The sequence below is a fragment of the Lonchura striata genome, chromosome 2 (genome assembly GCF_050655825.1).
Source record: "Lonchura striata isolate lonStrDom1 chromosome 2, ASM5065582v1, whole genome shotgun sequence".
Lineage (NCBI taxonomy): Eukaryota > Metazoa > Chordata > Aves > Passeriformes > Estrildidae > Lonchura > Lonchura striata.
This window is the reverse complement of record NC_140704.1, coordinates 23,426,056-23,452,241: the sequence shown is the minus strand read 5'-3', so window position 1 is coordinate 23,452,241 and position 26,186 is coordinate 23,426,056. Positions and strand designations below refer to the sequence as shown.

At 34.4% G+C, this 26,186-nt stretch overlaps 1 protein-coding gene across 7 annotated transcripts in view; it reads right to left on the bottom strand.

The window, feature by feature from the left end:
- The window catches only part of AKAP9 (A-kinase anchoring protein 9), a 103,832-nt gene that overhangs the window by 37,739 nt on the left and 39,907 nt on the right, over positions 1-26,186 (bottom strand). For 6 of the 7 annotated variants that reach the window (XM_021551652.4, XM_021551655.4, XM_021551653.4 and 3 more), the window contains 17 exons: positions 24,452-24,607; positions 23,345-23,542; positions 20,237-22,681; positions 18,463-18,676; positions 17,758-17,837; positions 15,994-16,129; positions 15,443-15,564; positions 14,823-14,928; positions 14,080-14,278; positions 13,462-13,558; positions 12,528-12,620; positions 10,952-11,326; positions 10,276-10,506; positions 8,532-8,672; positions 7,883-7,986; positions 6,964-7,169; positions 418-629 (listed from right to left, as the gene is read on the bottom strand). In XM_021551652.4, coding sequence (XP_021407327.3) covers positions 418-629; positions 6,964-7,169; positions 7,883-7,986; positions 8,532-8,672; positions 10,276-10,506; positions 10,952-11,326; positions 12,528-12,620; positions 13,462-13,558; positions 14,080-14,278; positions 14,823-14,928; positions 15,443-15,564; positions 15,994-16,129; positions 17,758-17,837; positions 18,463-18,676; positions 20,237-22,681; positions 23,345-23,542; positions 24,452-24,607 — 5,115 coding nt within the window. The remainder of the gene's footprint in view (positions 1-417; positions 630-6,963; positions 7,170-7,882; positions 7,987-8,531; positions 8,673-10,275; positions 10,507-10,951; positions 11,327-12,527; positions 12,621-13,461; positions 13,559-14,079; positions 14,279-14,822; positions 14,929-15,442; positions 15,565-15,993; positions 16,130-17,757; positions 17,838-18,462; positions 18,677-20,236; positions 22,682-23,344; positions 23,543-24,451; positions 24,608-26,186) is intronic. The other variant, XM_085573096.1, reaches the window with a different exon arrangement.

Sequence of the window (26,186 nt, the reverse complement as noted above, 5' to 3'; positions counted from 1 at the left end):
GCCCAACCTTTTTGGCCAGTCAATTGACTAAAATATTTGTCAAGAGAACTAGACACAGTTCCCCTTGATCCTCCCTCTTCAGGAGCTCTATGTGCTCTGACATCTCCTGTCTCATCTCTCAGTTGATAGCAGAATGCAGATGATCTGAATGAGCAATGAAAGATTGCCCTAGATTGGTAAGAATGCTCAAATTCAGGCTTCCTCTACAGACCAAAGCAGATTTTCAGCAGGAAAGTAAATTCATTCAGTGGAGTCATGCTGAAGCAGTCTCTTTTTGGGTGGAGGCACCTGAAGTATTGTTACAGCTGTCAAAATGAACCTATGGGTTTTAGGCTTATGAAAAGACAATCACAAGCGAAAGAAAAAAGCCCAGCTGAGACACAGAGTTTAAAGTGCTTCTCTATTAAATCACCCCACCTGATTTGAAGTTTCATTGATAGCTTCCAGAAGTTTTTCAACAGCCGCCTGCAGTCGAGAACTAATATTCAGAATGAGCTCTTCATTTTCAGGATCTATTTCCATCCCACTTTCTGCAAGATGCTGGCTCAGCAGTCCTTCACCCGCTGCTCCTGACCACATGTTAATATCATCATCTCCCATACTACTACCATGATATAAGGAGCAGGAGTCTGAGAAAAAAAATAGTTATCTTTTCACACAGACTCTTAGTAATTGCAAACATGAAAAGCTGTGCAACTGAGTAACAGTAAGAAAGACAAGTCCAAAAATGATTAAAATATTCACCTTAGTCACAAATACAGAAAAGGAAGTACTGCATACTAAAATTCACACAAACAAGATAAACAATGTGTTAATTAAAAAGAAGCAGAAGTGCAAGAGAAAAGGAGATATTAACAGACAGTATTTTAGACAAACTTTCTGTATGCCAAGGGGCTCTGACGCTCATCTTCGAACCTATTTTATGATCAGTAACCCTTATTACTTAGCATAACTTGCAATAATACTTGCAAGATTGTCTTTACAAGACAAATCAGTTTAAAAACCCCAAACAAAACCAACAACAGACTGTCAATCCCTGTTTCCCCAACATCCAATTATGTTACTATGCATTAACACAAAATTGTTCAAGTCAGTGAAACAAACTCCAGTGAGTAAAAGGAAAGGCATGCATGCAATTCAGCTTCTTAGGACAAACAGAATGGAATACATAACGACAGTACTCAGCATAGTTATTAGAGAACTGAAAATTTACTAAAATGGGTAGCTGAACAAATCAAGTACAGTGCAGCAGGACTGCTGCTGGGCCACCTGGCACCTGCCTGCTTCTCAATCTTCCTGAGGTCTGATTCCATTTAAAGACATTATCCATTCTTTCTGAAAAGTCAGACACACATAGGTTTGCCTATGGTATTAGACTGATAGCAATTCCTTTAGAAAACAGCAAATTTGCCATATTTAGAATTCAAGGCTATATTTAAGCAATTTAAGTGAAAGTAAAGTCTTGAGATGTTTTAAAATCACACTTTTGGTATGAAAGAACAATACAATAGGTATATTGTGACAGTTGAAACTATTGTTGATAGTCTTTTAAAAATAAAGAAGTGTTATACCCTTAGACTGACAGATCTGAAATGTCAGGAATAAATGCTAATGTGGAGAGTTTTTAAAATGACAATTTATTTAAATGAAGTATATGTTTGGAATATATTTAAAGTAAATATTGTATGGTGCATTTTTTAACAATTAGATGTTTTTGCTTAGGAGTTTCTCAAAAATATCTTATTTTTCAGGAAAAGCAGTATGACTAAATGAATAGTAAATGCCTGTTTAGCAATGAAGTTTCAATACTGTGTTATCTTTGAATTCAAGTTCCTGGTTACTCCACGAATTGTGACTGCTGAACTAGAACAGTTTTGTTTAGCTACAGAAATTGAACTGAAATTAAAACAGGTCAATCACAGAAATTGCCTTCAAAAATGTAGTTGGACCTTGTTGATTTTGCCTCTTAACCAGGCAGGCAAATAATATTGGCAGGCATATAATAATATGAGCACTCTTGTTGATGTTGTTTGAACCTATCAAGCAAGTCAGATTCTAGTTTGAGGTTTGTTTTTAGCTTTTTTGTAACAAGCTGCAACATGATTTACCACCTGGTGTACTTAACATACATTCCTACCTGCAAGTATTCTGACAATAATATCTGCAGCCATATATATGACCCATACACAACAAACTAAGCTATAGTGATTTTAATTGAGGAAGGTTTCACTTTGTTTACTTTTCTCTTAAAATTGCTAAGATTTTTCAAATGCAGATGCATTTAGTTTTTTTTTTCTTCTAGTTGTATTATTACTGTTTCATATCTCCTTTTAGATATGAGGGATATAAATAATGTTACAAACTGTTTTCACACTCCAAAGGGAAGTAACAGAAGCACACTATATGCATGAATAGAATGAGCAACCAGATGAACAGAAAATACATTCACATGGCACCTTTCATCTACACAGGATTTCAAAGCACTTTTTAGTACTGCACTTTGGAATGGCAGTCATAAATTCCTGTAGTGGAATCACCCTAGCAGTGGCTGGCAGTCATTTTCTGCCAGTACACTAAATAAACAATGGGTTTATGGACCATAAAAGCCTTCCCACAACACCCTAATATTCCAACCCTCTGCAGTATAAGGAAGGCTGCAAAATTAACAATTTCACCTTTTTCTATTCAATAGCATTTTGATATCTTACCACCCAAATTTGGGCTGTGTTTGAGTGTTTCAAAATATATCAATAGTGATGCAGAAGCTTTAATATCCTCAGAGTAGAAAGGACCTTCATTTGAGATGGATATTGAGCAGCATACGTATTTCCAAATGCTGTGCCAAAGTATTGGTTAAAGACTGAGTAGAAGGAAAATGTATTCCCTACTGAGCCACCAACACACTTACTGCAGCACCTGATGCTCTTTGGAGGACACCCATCTTAAGAACTGACCAGGTAAGACCCTGCTTAGCTTCAGAGATCTCACAAAATAAAAGCTCACAGTACAGTAGCACAGCTATAAACAAGATAAAACAATGACATATTAGTTATTGCACAATCCAATTATTTCCTGATGGAGTACAAATCATCTAGGTAATGTTCCTGTTTTCCTTCTCAGGTTTAACCCATAATTCATGTCCTGTCACCCTTCTATTTCAGTAAATTATTTGCTTCAGAGGTACATCTGAATTGTGCAATGATGATTGTGTGTAAAATACAAAAATAAAGATTATACAAAATGACTGCAGAAATGTACAGTTGGTTGCAAATCATCTGAACTGTCTGTCTGGAAACTACTGAAAAAAACTTACAAACACTGATGGCGGCTCAGCATGTAATTTTTAAAAGCCAGGTTCAGAATATGTCTTTTACATTAATAATGCCACTAATATTATTATTTCTTCTTGCTAGTGACCAGAACAGTACCAACAGGCCTCCACAAACTCACAAGACTTAAAACTCCTGTTTTGTTTGTGACAATTCTTTTATAATTCACTTCCATTTTTTCTCGATAAATACAAAATAAATCAACATTAAAACATGAGTTTGTTATATGAAATATCTCAAACCAAAACATCATAATTTGCCTGAAACGTAACTATGAAAAATGAGGAAAGTAAAAGTGAGCTGTCACCAAAAGTATAATTTGGCACATGGAAACTGTAATCATCTCAAAGATAACAAAAAACCCCAACAAGTATCAAATGCACAAAAAACTTGTAATAATTCTGTATATACAATGGGGTTGGCAACCAAAATGATCAATGTAGACAACCATATTATGATTTCTACAAAGTGAAACACAAATTCAAATTAAATGTCTTCCTAAGTGCACAGTAAAAGTCTCTGTATCTCCTTCCCCTCAAAATGGTCTTAGTACACAGCAGCTCAATACAGCATCTTTCCACACAATTTTCAATGGTGGAAACAAGAAATAGAAACATTGCTCAGTCTCATTAATCACCCCTGGCAGCTTAATGTCTAATTCCCATTTTGTTTATCCTTATATGGCTGTTCAGTCTCCCACCCTAACAGAACTAAATTATACTCCTCTGTCCTGCAATTTTGTTTTTCAGACAATACAAGATAATTAATAGAATATAACTGACTTAAGTAAAACTATCATCTCTTTGTGTAAACTCTCTCCTGGTAATGAAGAAAAAAATCAACCAAAGAAACAAAGGTCTATATTGTTTCCTTTTCCATAGAGCATGCAGTTCAGCACATCAGATGTCACGGCCCACTAAATCTTAAGAAAAGTGCTTAATTATACAGTGCTTGCTCAGAAGTTTCAGATACAGAAGTTGTTTATGAGCTGCCAACTGACATATATGAAGCAATACACATTTTGCATTGTGTAGAGCCAGTATCTCCGTTTACTCCTGGGATTCCACTTAGGAATTAAGCTCAGGGGTTACAAATTCAAAACAAAAAAATCAGTCTTGTGGCAACAGTGTTTAGCCATTTACTACCTTTTTTCCTGTTACACTGCTCAGAAATAAACAGCTCAGAAGGTAGGCAAGAGGGTTTAATATTCAAGGAATGCCATAACCTCGCCAGAGCAACCTGCTTTACTGCAGTCCCTCTACCCAAGTAAACTCACCAGATTAATGAGCACAAATGCCATTCCAATTATGTGTTTTATGACTGAAATTTGAACTTTACTCACTCTTCTAGAAATAAAATCCTGTGCTCGCAGATAACCTAGTCAATGTCCCTCTATAAATCAGGTGTGGTTATAGGTATATGATCTTAAAAATTCAGCTTTTAAAAATGCTGAAACTCAGTAAAAACAGTAGGCTGAGTTTGCTTGCCAATACATATGGATTACATTCAGAAGGTCAGAGAGAATTCCCTTCAAAAAATACATTATTTTACTACTCTATTATTAGATTTTTATTAGAATAAATTAATTCCTACAGATTTCCTAACTAATTAAAAAGGAAGATCTGTTTGGCTGGGAACTAGAAAATACAGTAATATGCACAGTTAAAAAAACCCAACAGTGTCTACATATTTCTTACTTCCAGAAAATAATGGGGAAAAATTTAAAATTTATCCTCAGGCCATTTAGTGTTAGTATAGAAAATGAAAAACAAAAATCCCGTTGCTGAAAGCCCTTACAGAATTGGTCATTTAATTCTGTTTGAATAAAGACGAACCACTTTAGCTGATGAAACAGTGCAACTATTCCTATGGCTGCATGACTCCCGAAATGGATGCTCCCATATCCATTTAGTCGGTGGGCAGCTCAAATGCTGCTCTGTACCAAGGAGGGGCATTACAAGAACAGACACCCGCTTTCTTACAGGAGAGTAAAACCTTACATATCTCTTCAAAATACACTAATAGCAAACACATTCTGTCACTAACATATGGAAGACAGCTTTTTTCTGCCTGAAGAGACTCCTCTTTCATCAGAAGACTTCACAAGAAATTAGCAAATCATTCAAATTACAGGGCATGTTGTGTGTTTACACAGCAGCATTATGAAAACCAAATAAGTCAAAATGACAAAAAAAGATATTTTTAACTGTGTTTTGCTATATACATGTAATGCAAGTAATCCATATTAAGAATTGTTAATGACAATAATTAGTGACATGTACAAGTATACACTGATGTGCAGGAGCAGGCAAAAATAATATGAGAACCTTAGCTATCCAATCTGCTATTTGAGGAAAAAGGTAAAGCCTCAAAAGCCTGAAGTTTCAAAAGATAATTTTTCTCACAACTAAATACAGTTATATGTACAGAAAACGAAAGTTAATTTTTTTAAAAAATTAAACGGCAGTACAAGAATAAAAGTGCTGTTAATTAGAAAACTTCAGAAACTTTTAGACTACAACTTTAATACATTTCATTGCAGATAACCTTTTGAGTGATCGACTGAAGATGTGTCTGTGCTACAAACTCATGCAACCTTTCTTAACCTGCCCCAAGGCTTAATGTGACCTATATTTAAAGCCAGATAGAATCAATACCATACAATAATCTAGATTTTGAAGAAAGAGGTAAAGTTCACTTTCATTTACCAGTTGTATTATTATCCTGTAATAGACACTCTCTTAATACTGAAATGTAGTATTTGACTTCCAGTTCTTTTTCTCATTCCTAGTAGTTAAAATTCCAGTCAAATCTAGATATATAATGTGTTTGAGGTTGAACTGATCTGTTGTTCATTAGCTCCCCACAAGATCCAGGATGCATGTGCACAACCTTAATGTACCTAAATGGCAGTACAATCAAGCACCTACTCTTGCCCAAAAGAGAAATGGACAAATACTATCCTACTGCAGTCACAAGAAAATAAACAGAGCCTGGCAGAGCTCTCTGACACTGGTATGCAACTAACTATAACATCAAAATGCTCCTTCAGTCTTGTGCCAGCTAGCACTCCTGGAAACAGCTGATGGGCAAGTGTTGGCAGTTGAGAAGCTCTTGGAACTGTGTTCAAAACTGGATTTGCATGCAAGCACTTCCTTAGGAAGTTAATGAAGTCTGTAAGCACACATATATAGGCCCCCTACCAGCTTGCCCTCATTGACCAGCAGCATGCTTCTGTACTTTTAGTGCACTGGTGGAGATACAGCTCTTGACACTAGCTCCCACTTCCCACATATACACAGGAGGGTGTAAGTGGTGCAATATGCCATGGAGCTATGTTTCATTCTCTTTGCCTCCATCAACAGAAACCATTTTTTCCTTGACTTCTCTATTACTTTCCCATTCTGTTGCAGGCTTTGCAACAGGACGCTAGATGTGAGCTGCAACTGGTGTGGAGCATGACCCAGACAACTACTGAAATGTTGTCTCTTAAGTAGAGATGCCATATGCATTCAAATGAAAAATAGGTTATAGGGGCTTTTTCCTTAAAAAAAAGTTTAATTTAAAATATCAAAACTAAGAGTATTTAAATATATAATTAAAACATGCAAATGATAAACCATACAATCAGTACCTTTTTCATACCCCACACGGATGCAGGGTTTTATTGACTCCTCTGTGTCAGTGTCCCAACCAGCTTGTTTGGAAGCCTGGACTTTCCCAGATCGATCCAGTAACCCAAGAACATGCTGACCAATTGTCTCCTCCATTGCTACAGTTGTCTTCACAACTTCTAAAAGAATCTTCATGAGTTTTTCATTAGCCTTCTGAAAAACATGCCTGCAGGACAGAAGCTAATCAACCTTCTGATCTTTCCCTGATTTCCCAGTGGGTTGTAGCCTTTACACACCCTTACTACCAAAGAAGATTTGCAACTGAAATAACAAAATTAAGATTTCTTTTTTAAGGCTAAACCCTACATCATATAAATACTAAATACACATTTGTGTTAAGAGTCAGCTCTTTTTACAAAGTATGTAAAAAGTCAAAGTATTTATAACTAGTTCTACTTTTATCTTGGCATTCGATCTAGTTATTCTTTTAAAGAGGAGATCTGCTTTCACCTGGTATTTATTATAAAATAAATTCTTTCTTAAATGACAGTTAAGAAAATTGCCCCTCTACACAGATCAAAAACTTTACAGAATAGTCAAATGGGATTATAAAATAAAACATTCGTACTAATATAAACTTAATTCATATGGACATACAATATGTATATAAATATATGTGTAGAAGCAATGTCTATAATTCAATGTGTGTAATACAAAAGATATAGAAAAACAGACTAAGATTTGTCTCATCCTCTATATTGTTAGGCTTATTAAAAATAAGACACTATTTAACCTAAAGTACATAAACTTAGAAATATGTTTTTCTAGAACAAAATGTGCACATTATCATCAGTCAGAATAAAGCTTATAAATATTATTAACAGCAAGAACAAGATTATAAAAATTTAAGAAAAATATTTTCTTAACAGTTCTAAGCACCTTTCTTTAGAAAGAAGAGCTGAAGGTGTTTCATCAGGCTTTCTTCCCCCATCTTCATGCTCAAAGAGCTGCTCCCTTGCATCCTTTTGGTTTTCATTTTCATTCTGAGTAAGTTTTGGCAGAGGGAGAGAAAACAAAAAGGACAGAAATCCTGTCATGTCAGAATCAACATATTCTTCTTATATACGGAAGGATATGAAATTTAAAACCTAAATAAGTTGTCATTTCCTTTTTAATACTTCTGCACCTAATTACAAATAAAGTAATACTCTTACTATGTGGAAAAAAAATATTAACAAAAACAACCCGGAAATCCAAGGTAGGGCCAATCAGAAAGAACTTTGTTACACTGATTCAACAGTTGTTGTATTTTCTGTTTGTGTTGCTATAGCAATATGAAAAAGTGAGTTTACTTAAAGAAATAGCTGTAGTAATAATCCCCACCTGCAAGCTGTTCAACCAGCTTCTGCTTACCTGAAGTCAAAAAGCAATGTTTACCACTACCACCTCTTGAATCTTACAGCTGCTCTGCTCCAAATACCCAACATCTTTTAGGAAAATATATTACACAGAACAAGTAACAGCGAACAGGAATCTTTTACTGGTTTTACATGCCACAGTTGCCCAAAAAGTCAAAGTCCATATTTACCTCTGTCTGTGTGCTGTTGTTTTGTAACCCACAAAACAGCCTCTCTTTTCCGGGTACGGAATGTTGTTTTAATGATTCCAGTTCTTCTAACAGTATTCTCTCTCTCTCTGCAACCAGGCTGTCATTCTCCATTGAGACATGCTAAGAAAGAAGTGTTATAGAGGCTCACACAGTTTTTTAAGCTTCTGAGTAAAGTGAGTCCTGTCACTTCTAATTCTTTACAGATACTTTACAAACAATGAAATTTCAGTCCGTCTCTTTAAATCATTACAAAAACACTGAAAGCTTTCTAGAATTGAATACAGCTAAAAATACTTAAACCTTCCTTAACATTTTCATACCATTTTTATGCTCTTTAGGAAATACAATGATCACAATGCAAAGTGGAATGAATTTCTGAATATTACATGCTATAACATGTTTTGCACAAGACAAAAGATAATAATAATTTATTTTTATAAAAATCCTATACACATTCTCTTTCAGAAGAGCTAGAAATGTTCATGGCTTAAACACAATGCATATACTTGTATGTAGTTCTTATGAATGTACATACTTGGCATTAAAAACAAAAAAAAATCCCCAGCAGCCTAAGTTCTACTTAGTGATTTTTATCAGTTACAGGAATTTGAAACCCTGACAAAGATGCAGTTACAAACTGAAAAAAAAAGGTAGAAGGAGAAAGTATGCATATATCAAAAGGAAAGACCAGGATAAATTATTCTACGACACCTTCAAAGCAGCTAGGAGAAACAGCTGATATTGCTGGAAAGGATTTCGAAGGTACAAGTGACTGGCTTTCTAGATTCCAGAACTCCTTGAGCCCAAACTTAAACAGAGCAGAACCAAGTCTGGAAAAGGTCTGAAGCTCCACTCCCCAGTGACAGCAAAGAATTTTAGAATTCGCTGATTACTAGCTTCGTGTGCATTTTGGTAATGTTACACTGTTTAAATGAAATCAGAGCAAGATATATTCTTCAGGATTCTTTTTACTTTGTCTTTCAGTGAAAGGAATCCTTGAAACACATGTCTACAAATGACATTATTTTTTAAGTATTATTAATTAAGATAAACTAATGAGTTTCATTAGCACACCTACTGTAGGCTTTGAATAGATATGGAGTGACAGCAAGTTAAGTTTGAAAAGGCAAAGAAACATTGATGTTTCCCACCAAACCCCACAGATGTTATTTCATTCTAAAAGTTGGTAAGGACTTATTTCCCAGAACTGGGGGAAAAACCCCTAAAATGCCAAAACACATTGTTGCAGGAAGCCATTGATACTGTTCAAATCAGAATGATGAAAAATGAAGAATTTTATAGTATTTCTAGTCATGGCTGGTGACTTCATTGATGTAAATGGCTGCTAGCCTGCATCCTACACAGGGCCATGGATCTGGGAGGTGGCATGACTGGCAGTGCATCCACAATCACTCTCTTCTGGCTGCCGTGCAGCACTGCAGGTTTGCTCCACATTTACAGAAATCTAAATCAATTCATCACAGCCTGAGCCATGATAAAAGAAGCATCTCTTCTACAAATATATGCATATATGTGTTTGCATGTACACACAAACAAACACACACAAAGGTATGTGTGTGTGCACAAGCGTGCAGGCATGCACACAATAAATACATGCATGCCTCTCTCTCCCTCTAAATAGATATATATGCATAAATATGAATCTGCCTGGTGATGTTCCTTTGATAACCCATATTAACTCACTGGCTGAATTCTGTATTACCTCAGCTAATTGCATCTTAAGACTCTCCAGCTCAGCTAAGAGTTGATCTTGATTTTCCTTCTGACGCTCCATTTGCTGCATGTGCCCCTGCCTCAGTAGCTCCGTTGCCTGCTGGTGCTCCTGGTACTGCCGCACCAGCTCCTGCCGCATGTCCTCCAAGCGCTCCTCGTACAGCAGCAGCTGCCTGGAAGTTTCTGTGTCTGTGTCCGTGGCCACCACCTCATCAGGGTGCTGAAACAGTGCAACTACTTTAGTTTCAAAAGATAATTTTTTCCAGTAACTCTTAACAGTATTAACTTTCATGCTTTTTACGAACTTTTTAACTTATTTATTTTAGCTCAGCCCCACCCATGTTTGTGAAATACTAACTATATACTTTGCATCACTTTAATAATTATTGTGTTCAGCTGATATCCTTTATCACAAGAGACTCAAACTGTTTAGGCACTATTTTTAACCTGTTCTTTGTATAAACACTAAAATATAACCTAGCAAAAAAGTCTTTAAACAATTTATTGTCTGCAATATAACATCATATTCCCTTCCTCAGGCATAGCATGCAGGAAAGAAGGGTAGATAATTTAGGACTAAAGTTGTGAACTCTTTGAAAGGGAAAAGGAAATATTTAAATGGAATTTTCATCTTTTTTTTTCTTTCATTTTATTTTACCACTTACTGGTGTTTCTTCTGCTGTAAGACCTTTGTTATGGGAAAAAAGTTCTTCAGAAATCACTGACTTATGTGTTGGTGTCTCTCCTAATATGCAATCAGGGCTGCTGTTAGAATGAAGCTGTTCTCCAAGTGAGTTGATCTCTCCAGACTCTTCACTGAGTTCCTTACAAAGTGATTTCAATCCTTCTTCATTTATACTGCCTTTTCCAGTTGCTTTCCTAAGAAGGCTGTCAACCTCTTCCTCACTGTGCTGCTTCTTAACTCCAAAATGTGTTCTCTCTGGATGTGCAATCTGCACTGGTGCTTCTTCTTCCTTCTGCCTAGCAATTCCTGACAATTCAGTCTGTTTGGCAAATGCTACACTCATTGACACAATAACCTGAAAAAGTAAGAGAAGTCTGCATTAGTTTATGCTTCACAGTATCTCCTATTACTGAAGAAATTTCACAGATGACCATCAACAATAAAAACATAAGTACCAAAAGTTCCCAGAAGAAAAAAGGATAAAAGAACAAAGATATCTTGTCAATCTTGAAAATGGTCACATCTTAAAATACAGACACACTGTATTTAGGGTAGTTTAATGAACTACAATGCTGTTTTCCATTACAATAGATTATTTAGCATGGAAATATATATATTTTTTTAAGGTCCTATTAGATGATTTCAAAAAGTGCTGGCAAACAGACTTAAGAGCAGTGGTGCCAAGCTTTTTTTATCTAGCCAAGCATCCTATGCCAAAGTTTGACTGACATGGAATTTTGGGCTGTATAAAGAAAGCAGTGCACAGGAAATTCTAGATTTAGAATACAGTGATTTATACCAAAAGCTACAAAAAGTGTGAAAAATTAGTATAATAAATACAGAATTGCTGCACTTAAAAACACAAACTCTTCCTTTCCAGAAAATGTGAGTTTGTCTTTTGAACTTAAACTGATCTTAAGTAATGCAGCATTTGTTTCCTCATAAGGAAGGGTTTTCTTGGCAGCGGATAAGAGAATATTTTTTGTATTCTGCAAAAAAGTGGACACTTTTTGCAAATCAGAAAGCAAGTAAATCCAGAAACATATATGCTCTACCTATAAAATCTTACTTTTAATTTTCATGTTTTAGTCACCAGATCCAAAGAAAAACAATGCATTTTACACAACATATTAAAATGCACAATAAAATATGATGAGAAAATAATATTAAACCATTAAGTGCAAAGCATTTTGAACTGACCTGCTGATAAACCTATGTTAGCAAGAAATACACTCTAAGTCTCTGGAGTTTTAAAATAAATTCCAGTGCAGAATATGGTAGCATGTTGTCTATTTCCTTTGAAGTTTTAAACACTACCACTACAACCCATATGAACAGAAACTGAGTTAGGAATAGGACAGATAGCTAAGAAACTCCAAAATGTTACAGAATTTTTTTAAGACTTTCCCATTCAGAAGTCAAATGAAACTATTTATTGTAAATAAATCATACAAAAGTTAATATACGCTACAGCAATTGCCTAAATAGTTGAAAATGGCAAATAAAAATGACAGATGTTTTGAACATATATTAAAGTAATGAAATAAAAGTAATACCTTTGCTACTTCTTCTTCTAATCTTTCTTGGTACTGCTTTTGGAGCAATTGAACAACATCCAGATCATTCTGCATTTCCATCTCCCTACCAAGCTGTAAGAAAAACATGAAATCTCCGATCATTTATGATTTTACTTCATTAGTTTCAAGTTTAAATCCAGCAAGAGCATTTAGGTTTTCTTCATCTCATACAAATCACATAATTTTGTACCAAAACACAGAAGAACTGAGTAGAACACTTTGCCTTGTTTCTGCTTCAAAACAAAATGAAAAAGTTGAGTTTGCAACAACTGTCCTTCCAGCACTATTTGAGATGTCAAATGCAGTGAAAGCAGTTCAGGAAGCACAGAATCACAGTACAAAACAACATTACTATTTTGCAAAATGCAAAATTTTTGAGCCAGGTTTCTGGCACTCCTAAGGGAGGAATGCATGGGGTTTTTCCCATTTGCACTTGTTCTCTTGAACTCTTTGGGGTTACTTTTCCAAAATTTCTCCTGAACTGTGCAGCATGTCTGACAAAAGTCCTAGTATTTCACTTAAATTGCTCCTTTCATAACTCGTGTTTAAAAAAAAGTCACAATATTTTAAAGATTCCTGAAGAAATCTCAGAATTTGAACACTGATTCTCTCCCACTTTAGTAAGAAGCAGCCAACTGAAACGTCTTGTTTCAGAGATAAAATAAAGAAAATAAATTTAAATCCATCAACAATAAAGCAAGTTTTCTTGATCATAATTCCCAGATATGTTTTTTTTAAAAAATTAAATATTTTGCCCCTAACATGTACTATCTAATAGTTTAGTACAGTACTAAGATCATAACTACCTTAAGCTACTAAGTATTAGTCCATAATTCACTTTAATCTAAGAAGCCAAAGCATATAAATTATATCACTCTTAGTTATATTAGCTATAAACTGAGTCACATCATACCTCTAATGCTTTATCTATATTTTTCTGATGAAGATTTTCTGTGCACTTTACTTTCCTGAAGACTTCTTTCAACTTTCTTTCTGAATCTCTGGATACACTAAAAAGGTACAAAAAGCAGAGAGGGGAAATAATAATTAAAAAAAAAAAAATCAGTATTTTGACCATGACATGGTGAAAATGTGTTAACTGGACCTAAACGTCATCAGAAACTTTATTATTACCTTTCATTCCAGAAAATAATTAATTTCTGTCAACTACATCTACACAAGATGTCTTAAGATGTAAAGGATAATGCCTGGAGTTTTGAGGACTAAATGTTGTCTATGGAGTTGAAGTTTGAAAATGATGCTATAAAGCTCATATATATGACATGACTTTTATACATTATTCCATTTATCAAATCTTCCTCTAATAACTATAAATGCCACACCACTCAATTTGCAATGTTTCTGTCATTTCTTCATAACACTCTTAACACCCCTTGAAGGAACAAAACAATAGAAGAGCAATATGTTTACAAAGAATTTCTCCAATTCTGAAGTAGAATTACACAAATCGTTACTTGAAACACTTTTTGAAGGAGCGTGAAGTTATAATCATTAAAAAACTGATGAATACCTTGTGTGGTCAGAGGATACCCCAGCAATCTGAAGCTTATCCTGCAGATGGACAAGCTCTGTAGTGTACCTCTCTTGACTTTCTTTCAGCTGCTGCTGGAAATAGGACTGGAGGCGTTCCAGCTCTTGAGCATGCTGCTCCTCAAGTTGTTTTTTAAGGTTCCCTATCTCCTTTGAACAGTATTCTTGAACTGTAGGATCTGAATACAGGGGAAGCAGGGGTTGAGAAGGACAGATGGATAGAAAGAAAAAGAAAGAAAAAATAACAAAAGAAAGAAAGCACAAAACAAAGAAAGAATGGAAGAAAGAACAAACAAAAGTACGAAAGAACGAAAGAATGAAATAACAAAAGAATGAAAGAAACTATATTAACTTCTTCACAAATATTTAGCAGTGATGGACAGAATAATTAATGTAGTTAAAAAAAAAATTCTGACATCTTGTCAACTACTTTTCGGTAACAAAGAATAATAACTCAATCTTCCATTTTGCAAAATAATATTTGATATGGGTAACAAATTGTTATTGTGGAAAACTAAAAAATACTTAACTAAAAATGTATCATAGAATATACTTCTGAAAGAATTTACTGAATTAAGAAAATCAGAGTATTGTACTGCAAAATCAGAAAAAAATCTCTTATGTTCTAGGTGTAGTAAGATATAAATCAGTTACAATTAAGTCATTGTCTTTTCTCTCTCTCTGAATATGCATACATTAAAAACAGCATATACATCTTTTTACCCATTAGATTCTGTGAAGGAGTCTGCGAACCTTCCTTTCCTATTTCCATATGGATAGGTTCCTCTTCTTTCTTCCTTTCTGAAGAAGATAGCCTTGGTTCCTTGACCTAAATAATAACCAAGTAAATGCAATTAACAACAATTTGTCTACTAGTAGCACAAAAATATTATATCCATTGTTGGACTCCCAGTATGAAAGAGGAATTGACATACTGGCACGAGACTAGCAGAGAGTAACAAAGGAGACGGGAGGCTTGGAGCATTTGTTATACTAGGAGAGGTGGAAGAGCTGGGCATTCGTAACCTGAAGAAGGCAAAGCTGCCCACTGGGCTCATGAAGTATCAAAATTCAGCTGGACACAGTCCTTGACAATCTTTCATAGCTGACACTGCTTTGGGCGAGGGGCTGGGTTAGATGAACTCCAGAGGTGCCTCCTAACCTTAACCAGTCCACACTTCTGTGACATGGACAGCAGCTTTCTCTGTTTTCTCAAATCACTGCCTTGCTCTGCCACTCAACCAGGATACACACATTTTCAAACAATTCCTCAGTCATCCAGAAGGAATTCAAGCAACAGAGAAAATTCAAATGCTCATATACTCTATGCTATAAAAGTTTACCTGCTTACACTCTGCCATCAGCTGTGTCTGAAGTGCTTTCAACCTGCTGTACTCTTCCATTATCTTCTGGAGAAGTGCATCCATACGTTCTTGCACAGTTAAATTACACAAAGAACCATGGACTTTAAAAAAAGAAAATGAACATTTTACCATAAATTTTAACACAAGTGATTTGTTCACAAGTTCTGCCCAGAATAATTTTCTGGTAAACATTACAAAACACTAAAATAAGTGAAGCCATTCCAGATTTTGAATGCATTTTTATATATATTGATACACATGCATTTTTTTGGTAGGACTGCTAGCTTCTTCTACAAAAGGAAGAAGACAAATAGAAAAACCCCAAAACTTTTTTCCACTAATATCCATGAAAATGAAAACAGCTTAAAAAATATCCATAACAAAAATAAAGTGGTTCAGAATAATGAGGAAATCTCTAAAACAGCTATTTAAGCATATGCATCAGTACTTGAAAAAGTAATGGCATAATTGCCAGTCTGAAATACTTTAAATAAGTACTTTTAGCCACCATGATAGTACAAAGTGATTACCTTGAGCTTGATCTCTGGGTACTGGTAATTCTACACTCAGTTTTTCTTTTACAGCAGGTTTACAGAAAACTTCCTGTTCCCTGTCAACAGCTTCTACAGCAGCTGAAGAATGTTCATTCTGACTACCGCACAAAACCTGTATAACAAATCAAACAAAGTGAAAAGTAAACATTTATTATTATTTTATCAATCACAATGCACAAAGAAAACAAGAAAAATAGGAAGAAAGTAGTATTTTGTAAGCATTAACTTCTGCAAAAATGATGGCATAAATGTTCTGTTGAATCCTAAGAATGCAGACAATCTTTAAAACTCCTGATAAAAGAAACATATATGAAAAGACTTTTCAGATAAAGCATAAATGCATATGTTTCCAAATCAGTATTTAATTTGGAATCACCAAGTATTAAAATCTTGTAGAGAAAAGCCTTCTTTATTAATGTGAAAAGCAACTTTACATTTTAAATGTCTCATTCTCAGAAGCTGCAATTTTACTTGAAAGAGGAATTCCTTTAAGCAGAAATTTGTATCATTTTAGGGATTACAACTCATCTTGTTCTTTAAGTGCTGAACAAGTCAGACAAACGGGTATGGCATAAAAAAGCCAGTAGTGAATAGAATACCCTATGTTTGTAGGTGCTACGTGGTCAGCAGAACACTGCCATATTCACAATGGGCAGGCAAACAGAAGATTTATCCATATGATTTCTGAAGATAAGTGATACTTGAAAAGAAACTGCTTGCTAAAAGCACAGTGGGTTCTTTATTTAAAGATTTTGTACTCAAAAAAAACCAAATTCAACTTATAAAAGTAAAACCTTAATTTCTCCAACAGCTCAACAAAAGGATCATACAAATAGGCAGCATTTTTCATGCTGTGAAACAACTCATGCCAAGCACTCTCATTTAGCTGCTACTTCCTGTGAGCCATCATGGAGTCCTGCTTAATCTCTCCTATGCTGGACCTCAAGTTAAAACCCTGCTATTCACTTTCCCAAAGAGGTATGGAAAAAAGTCCAATAATGAAGGAAAAAAAAAACAAACCCAAACCACAAACCCCATCCATTTGAAGTATTTTAGATATAAAACTTACAGTAAGTGTCAGAAACAGCTTACTTTATCTAGAAACAAGTCTAATATGTAACTCAATTGACAGTCAAAAAGTACCCATAAGGGCCATCAATTACTATTACTCTAGAAAAAAAGATATCTCAAAATATTATTATAATTGTTGATATTGGAATGAAGACTAAATATAAGCTTCAATTTTTGACTATAATATTTATCTACTAAAAACAATACAGACTTTTAGATTGACACTTTAAAGTCCTTGAAAGATAAGCTGCAGCTAAGAAAGAAATTACTGTCTTACTGCAGATATGAGAGGTGATATCCTGCGCATCAAGGTGTTTTTGAGTGACACCAGACTCTTGAATCAAAAACGTATGTCCAGAAACAAAGAGATAGAAAAAAAGTACTTCCAAACGACTAGAGATGAGATCAACATTAGCTAGATTAGGACTATGTGTAAAACAAAAGACTTGTCTGGACAAGGACATAAATTTAGGGAAACAAAAATACAAAACCATTTGCAATACTATTTTGGAAGCTCAGATTTAGCAGTCTCTATTTTGAGATCAATGCAAAGAGAAAAGCTGCAAAGAAAACCTGTAAAAATAATGTAGAAAAATATGGTGACCCACTAATCATTTTTTTTTGTTTTCCAAATTTTCATTTTGAAAAAGGTTTTTTGTTAAGTCTTACCTGAGCCAGCCTGGAACATTCCTCAGTGACAGCTTCATTCAGTTTTTCTATGAGTCTTTGTGTAGATTTCCCTTCATCATCTACAAATACAAATTATTCATATTATTTTTAAACACTAGATGCACAACAACTTTTCAAAGGTCTATTTCCTGCCTCAGCAAGGCTGCCTTCTCAGCTTGAGGAAGGACACTTTTTTTGTTCCCATCTTTATTGTTACAACACATTGACAGTTTCAATTATCACAATTGAGCTGCACATTCTTATCTCTTGATAAGAAATGCCTTTGTGTATTAGTGACCTCCAGAAAGATACAAGAATACAGATACCTAGTGGAGGCAGAAGAACTTGTGCAAAAAAAAATTAAACAAGGACAAAACATGGTATAACAGAAAACCTGAGACAGAAAACCACCATGGTAACATAAAACCTCACTGAGGCAAAAAGTAGTACCAAAGTTTACTTAAAGTGTGCAGGGAGTCAATACAGCAATGCAAAGAAAAGAGAAAAGAACATGTCCAAAAATACTTTGCTGGTGAATTTGCATGTGCTGGGTAAACAATTTGTTGAAGAAAAATACTTCAAAATATGATACAAAAATAATTTGTTGGACATCTAGATGCACAAACTCTTGTGCTTGTTTGGTTGGGTTTTTTTTAAGACACCTTTTCATATAGAGCTTCATTCTCATAATTTTAGTCAAGTTACCTGCTTGTTGAAATTTCAGGGTCTGGAGCTCCAGCTGATGCATTCTTTTAAGATCAGTCATCTCTTGTATATGATTATGAACAAGTTCCTCTTTAAGACTGCTAAGTGCACTCTCTTTTTCTGCCTTCAAGGACTCACAAACCTGGTCTACATGAGCTGAATAAACCAGTGATAGACAAATCCGCTGTGCTTCCATTTGCAGTTGTAAATCAGTCTTTGAATATAAAGACACAATTTAAAAGAGTGAGAAACAAGAAAATAGAAAGACCCATCTTTGGAAATTTCTGAGATTAATAAACTGTTGAATGGAATGCTGCATATACAGTATGCATAAGGAAAATTTAAATATACATAGTTTGGAAAGTTGAGTTTTAACAAAATAGCAAGACACTTCTTCAGCTTAAAATAAAAATCAAATTAAAATCAATAATATGCTTTAATTCCTGTTTTGCAGCAATAAAATCCCAATGAATTTTTACCCAGTGAAGCAAAAGCAATATCATTATTAACAGAGTAATTAGGAAAGTGTACTCTAAACACAGAGAGAGATTGTATTATTAGCAGACATTAAAAACATTAATTTTCAAGGCTTGTAGTTCCAGTCTGCACTTTGGGGATGTTATTGCTGAAGAAAAAAGATGTTTGGGATATGCCAAGAGGGACCTACTTAGAGCTGAAGTTTGAAAAGGTTTTTAGGCACCTCTGGACCACAATGATTTTTAGTTGTGTGTCAGGAAATTGTAAGACCCTTATTATAGCCTTATAAAAAACAAACCAACCAATCAACCAATGAAACAAAAAACCCTAACCCAAACCATCACAAAGCTAAAGCTCTTTTTGTAATCTCACAACTGTTTTCAATGTGTCTTTGTGATTTTATTTCCTAGGAAATGAATGAACCACAATGCAATATTAGGCAGTTGGTAGTATTAGTTCACTGTTAGGCTGACTTTCATAAAACAAAAAAAAAAGTTTAAAAAGAGTAGAAGTCTGCTTAACATCTATTTCCACGAAAAACTTAGTTGCATACAACTTGCAGCATGCAACTTTACCAGTGTACATAGATTTATATTTACATCTAGATTTATGATTCCACCACCTAGTTAAATACTGGTAACTCAGTACTTAGGTATTTATATTGACAAATAAGAATCCTTTCCTTAATTGTTACCTACAATTTATTAACAATACAGAGAAGTGTCAAGCAAAACTGTGCCAACAAAACTCAAGAAAATAGAATCATATTACATGCATTTTCATTATCCCATCCAGATATATTTCTTAAAACAAAATAATTGATAATGCAATTTAGGTATTTCACAAGTTTGATATTTCAAAAGTTTGGTCAAAGATGACAGATGAAGTCTCATTATTCTTTATATGTTGTTTGAATGAGTACTTAGAGAACTGAAAAACTAGTCACAGCATAAAAACTTATGTCCAAAATAAGCTTTTCGCTTAAGAAAGTGAAATACTGCATCAAAATATTAAGTGCTCTGGTAGTCTTCTTACATTTTTGTTGTTGTTGTTGACTTAATTAAACTCAAGGGAAGAGTTTCTTTTTCATTCAAAAAGCATCCTTATATTGACTGTGCTTGTAATTCTGGTCATTCATATAATCCCTTTCAACCACTGGCCACAAGCCTTTCAACCACTGACACACACTTATACTTCAAGGCAGCCAATTGGAAAAAATAGGATGAAAATTTTCAAGTGTAAGCTCCTACCAATTTTCATAGTTAAAGTATTTTCTATACTGTTTTACATCACATACCTGTTCTGATTTTAAGGCATCCACTTGCTGCTGAAGGTTACTTTCACTCTGTGTAATGGCTGGTAATGATGTTTCCTCTGTAAGCCTGTCTGGCATCCCATGCAAATGTTCCACAACAGACTGCTGTTCTGGTTTCAGCACTTGCTGGACCTTCTTCCTTTTTATTACCTCATGGCTGCAGTCTTTACCAGATCTCAGATTATCTCTTGAATTTATTCCTTCATCAGCTTTACTCCTTGAACCTGAGGATTTATTCCTACTTTCAGATGCTGGAGTAGCAGTCTTTAGAGATTTTCCTTTAGAGCATTTTTTCTTAGAGTTATTACTACTACTAGTTCTTCTCTGAGCATGACTAATTGTGACTTCTAGTTCTTTACACTTTACTAGAATTTGCTCTTTCTCATCTTTTAAGGATTTGACTTTTTCATTTAAATGGCAGATTTCACTATCCTTTGACTTTAACTGTTCAGAGAGATCGGAAAGTCTCAGGGATAATTCCACTTTCTCACGCTGAGTAACTTGGAGCTTTTCCATAAGTTCTGTTGAATCTTTCTCAACAACTTCTCCAGCCACAGATATGTCTTCCCTGGACACCTTTATTTCTTTACCCCCTTCAAAACCAGAAGGTCTAGTTTTAAATAATACTGGTCTACTGCTTTGTAAGTGGCAGATTTTTTCATTCAAAGCTTGGAGTTTGCTTCTATATTCAGCTTCTTGCTTTTTCTTGTCCTCTTCTAACTCAGCTTTTGCCTTCAGAAGACTGGCACATTCTTTCTGTAGCTCCTTATAGCTAGCTTCAAGTTTTCTCTCGGTCAATGAGAAGGCACTCTTCTGCCTTTCAGTATCCTCTTGGAGGATACTGTTTTGGTTTTTTAGTAGCTCATTTTCAGTAATCAGCTTTTCTATTCTTTTTTGCAAGTCCAAAATTTCTGTCTTAGAGCTAACACTACTGTTACAAAGTATGTTTTCTTCAGAGCATACCAACATAGTTTTTAATTTCTGTTCCAGAGTTTCATTCTCCCCTTTAAGAACATTATTTTGTGTTTCTAGTTCTGAACATTTTTTTTTAAGGGTATCTTCTCTCTCCCTCATTTGTTCCTGCATCAACTCAGTTTTAAGCTGCAGCTCTTGTATTTCTTGTTCAAGGGTGCCCTTCTCTTTTTCCTCTTGCCTAAGCACTTCAATCTCCTTCTCCAGTTCATGGATTTGAAGTGTCATTTCTTCAGATTTAGAATTTACAATAGATTGCTGCAAGTCTTTCAGGTTTGTAATCTCTAAAATCAACTGATTTTGCTTTGTGATTAAGTTGTCCTTTTCATATTGCAGGGCTTCTATCTTTTGACTCATTTCATTTTGTACTTCATCTAACTGCTGCTTATGGTGCACATTCAAGTTGTCTTTAAGGCTTTCTATGTTCACCATGTGCTCTTTTTCTAAGTCTTCTTTAAGCCTGGAAAGTTCCTCTTCATGACTAAACAGAAGATTTGTCCTCAGTCTCTCTAACTCTGCTTCTTGAGATTCTGCCATCCTGTCCAAAACTGCATCCTTCTCCCTTTCTAGCATTTCAAGTTTTATTTTGTAATTTGTAATTTCTGCCTCATGTTTTAATTCCAACTCCTTCCTAAATTCAGAGGCAGAAGCCAGCTGAGTTTTTAAATCTTCAATCACAAACTGGTATTTTTCAGCTTCATTTAATCTACCTTCCATATCCGCTATAGTTTGCTTGGCCCTTTGAACCTGCTCTCTTGAAAAATTTAGTTCTTGAAGAAGATCTTCAATTCTAGTTTGTTGAAGAGATTTCTCTGTTGCAATAACTTCCATCTGTTGTGACAATTCTTGCTTTATTTTTTCCCTTTCCTTATCAGCATCCTGCAATTTCACATTCAATTCATTAATTTTAATATTCATTAAATTAATTTGATCTTTATTAGCATTCTCATTAAAACACAGACTTGAAGTTTGCTCCAATTCTACTTTTTGTTGCAAAAGACGCTGTTCGATTTCCACTGCATGCTGCTTCGCTAATTCTTGCTTCATTTGTACAATCTGCTGGCCGTGCATTTCATCTAATTCAGCCTGAAGTTGTGCCAGTCTCCTTTGTGTTTCCAATTCCATTTTTTGCACAATGTCAGCTTCAGACTGACTGTCTTTATAGCATCGTTTCTGCAGTTCTTCCACAGTTCCCATTAATTGTTTTATTTCATCAGAACACTGTCTTTCTTTCTGTTTGTAGGTGGTAAGTTCAACTTTCATACTACTTATCTGCTGGTTCCTTAGGGAAATCTCTTCTTTCAACTCGTCAAGTAATTTGCTGACATCTGATAGTTTTTCCTTTAGCTGAAATGAATTTTTTTCTTCTTCTCCAAGTTTTGCTTCCAGCTCTTCAACTAATGCTTCCTTTTCTTGTAATTTACTCAAATCTTCCCCCTCTTTTTTCTGTTTTTCCTTAAAATAAAAAAGGAAAACCATGTTCTTATTTTTAGCTAATTATCTGAACATGTAAGAACAGTTACAGACTTAGACATTTCGTCTTTCTTAGAAGGATAGAGAGACTATGTCAGTTATAAAACATAAATATAAATTATTTGTTGATCTCATTTGGAACTTTCTGTACCCTACCAATGTCATCATGCCCCTCCCCTATTCTTTCCAACCACCAGCATCTCTATCACTTTTAATAATATTTGCTTTTTTTAGGTGGTTTTAAAATGTTTTCCCATGAAAGGTAATTTAAAAGGTAGACAAAGGAAAAAATTTATTCTTTGCTTAAGGCAGAGAAGAATGTTCAAGCAGATAATGATTTTTTTTTTTTCTAAAATAATGTCCTCTATTGAAGGTGTTTTAACACATGAAACATAGTTTCATAATTTGCTCCAAATATTTCCACAACTTTAATAAAAATAATACATAATACTGACATAAAATTTTCAGTTTGAAATTATATACATATTATGTGTTAGTTAACAGAAACAGTGTCAAAAACTTAAAACAGTTGTTTGCATTCTATGCAGCAAACTCATTACTTGTGCTTTGGCTTTTTTATTTCAAAGGAATTACAAAATCCTAAAAAGTGTTTCGGAAAAGAAATCTTTAGAGTAAGGAACATACCATTTCATATATCATTATTTTCTCTTGGAGATGTGTAATCTGCTCTTCAAATTCTTCTTTCTTTCTTTGATAATTCTTAAGCAGACTTTCTTGCTCTTCTAGCTGTTGCTGATGTGAAAGTATCTGTTGCTTGGCTTGCAACAGATCAGCAGCTGTGCAACTATGGCTGCTGTTCCTTAGGGCTTCACTTGCCTGCAACTTGAATTTTAAAGAAATAAAACTAAAATATATCAGTTTTTTTCAGAAAATGCTTGTGCTACATACAGAAATAGTGATCTTTACTTTCTTCTTCAACATTACAAATCAAAGATTTCTAAGTTCTTTTGAGGGAAGTCAAACATCTTTATTCATTTGGGATGGCCAACCAATAAAAAGGTATTTCATATTAACTAAATATTCATGGTGAGTTAACATAGGACAGCAGTGTCTCAGATACATCAGTATGCAGTAAAACTAACTAGTTGCAGCTATGGAGCCCATAATCAGATTTTTAATAGTAAAATCTCAGGCTTCAGAATATAATCCACTTGAAGCTCAAAATAAGCTATATAATGTACTTTAACAGCATGAAATACTACAAGGTTCAACTGCAATACTGTAAGGTATAGTCTGTGTGCCTGTGGCACCTCAACCACTACACTTTTTAGAAGAAACGTCTTTCTGAAGCTTCACTTTGCTATTTAAACTACCTTTTAATAACACCACAAAGGAAGCTTTTATTAAAAATATAAGGACTGGAGTGTGAAGCTGTGGCCCATGGAAGTTGATGGCTGGATATTTTGATTTCAAAAGGAACATTTCTGCCCAAAGCTCTGAGAATTAATTACCCAAGTGTTTTTCCCCAGGATAACTGTCACAGTTCAGTATTTATCAGAAGCTATTATCACATAATAGGAAAGAAAACAGACTAATATTTATAATTTTATAGTTAATTATTCCACATTGTGACAACAACTGTAGGACCAGGGAAATGACTGCTGATCTGTGCTAAGAGGCTGATTCTTGAAAAATGTACAAAAAAATTTTCTGCAGGAAGTAGCTATTTATGGAGTCTCCAAAGTGACAATTATTGTCAAACCCAATACAGTTGGTTACTGTATAACTTACATGCTGAAACTGAATTTGCAGTTTCTGACTTTGCTCAGTAAGCTCCAAGAATTCCCTCACGGTTTCATCCTTTTCTTTCCGTGCCTGCTGTAAGTTAGTAGTGAGCTGAGTGATAATGTCATCTCTTTTTTTGATAGCAGCTTCAAATTCTTGGAGCTGTAAAAGATAGAATTTAAACTATTAATGCACATGAAAACCACAGTCAAAAATACTAGCTGATTTTAGTTAAGTAGGAATAAATCATCCCTAATCTCTCTGTTTAAAAGATGTCTCACTATTATAGTTTTTGTATTTTCACAAGCTCTATTTGTAAAAATTTCAGGAAGAGGGTTTTTTTCCCCCTCATTGAACAATACATGATCTCTCCATGAAATACAGTTAACAAATAACAAAATCTCAACTTTTAAGAAGGTTAATTAGTTAAATATATAACTTGCTTTTAAAATAAAAAGTGTGGCCACATAAACAAACCATCATAAAGGAAGTCAGAATATCTACTAATAGTGTTTCAGCAGTTTTGTACAACTACTCATGTTCACACACTTTTCCCACAATAAATGCAAGTTATATCATCTCTCACTTGAAGTGCAACAAACAGCATTCATTGTACTAAAGTAGGTAATAGACACCATGCAGTATCCTACACTGTGAACCCAGGGAAATCATTCATAACTACACAAGAAAATAAGTTCAAGCTGCAAAATGGATACAGCATATTTAACAGATTAATCTCTTGTAATTTGTAATGATGAAGAAATGATAAGACAAAAAAATTCTTTGCCAACTGTTTTAATTTTTTGTAGGATTACACTCAAGCAGTCAGAAACTCTACAATATTGATTTGCAATATTTTTGTGCGCTTTTATATAATCATGTATCAGTATAAAGTTGCTTTCTCAATTTGAACTCACTTAAGGCTAGTGGAAGCCTCCACTCTACATACTGCAAATTTCTTAAACCATTAGTAATCTTCTGTAACTGCTTTGTTTACAATGTTCCCCAAAAAAACCTTCATTGAGTTGTATGCTCAATCTTTGGTGTTAACAGGGTAATGCTTCCAGGTAAAGTTATTTTTAGAACACTGGAGTCAAATCCTACTTTAAAAGCACAGGCATAATGAAAATACTAAATGTTTGTTATAGCAGAGAAAACTAGGAACAAATCAGGAACTTAAGTGTGCTACACCTTTGCTTTTGCAGATGTTCAATGAAATTGAATACATAAATATGTCAGTTCCAAAGCACATCATGTTATATAATTTCCAACTTTTTAAAGTCTATCTTGGTTCTTGACAAAGAGGCAGAACTAAAGCACACAACTATCTTCCCCACTCCTCTTTTACAATTCTTTTGTTTCTTCTGAAAAATAAACCATATGCATTTCTAAATTGAGATACTCTGCATTGCACCACTGTGAACAAAAGTACACTGCAACAATTAAAATATTATTGTACCACAGCCCCAAACCTGAAAACACTCAGTTCTGGTTTAGTACATTTTTATTCTATTTTAAAAATTGTAATTATAGTAATTTTTAAAATGCAAACATTTTCACTTTCTACTCTTCCAGGAAAAATGAACAGTAGTTACAATCATTAGAAATACTTATTTTCTTTATTATGCTATGATTATGACTATTCTGTTTAGCACAACAGATACAAGACACAGTAATTAAAATTCAACACCAGACAAAGAAATAATAAACCACCTCTTCTGGGTCAACCACTTAAATGATG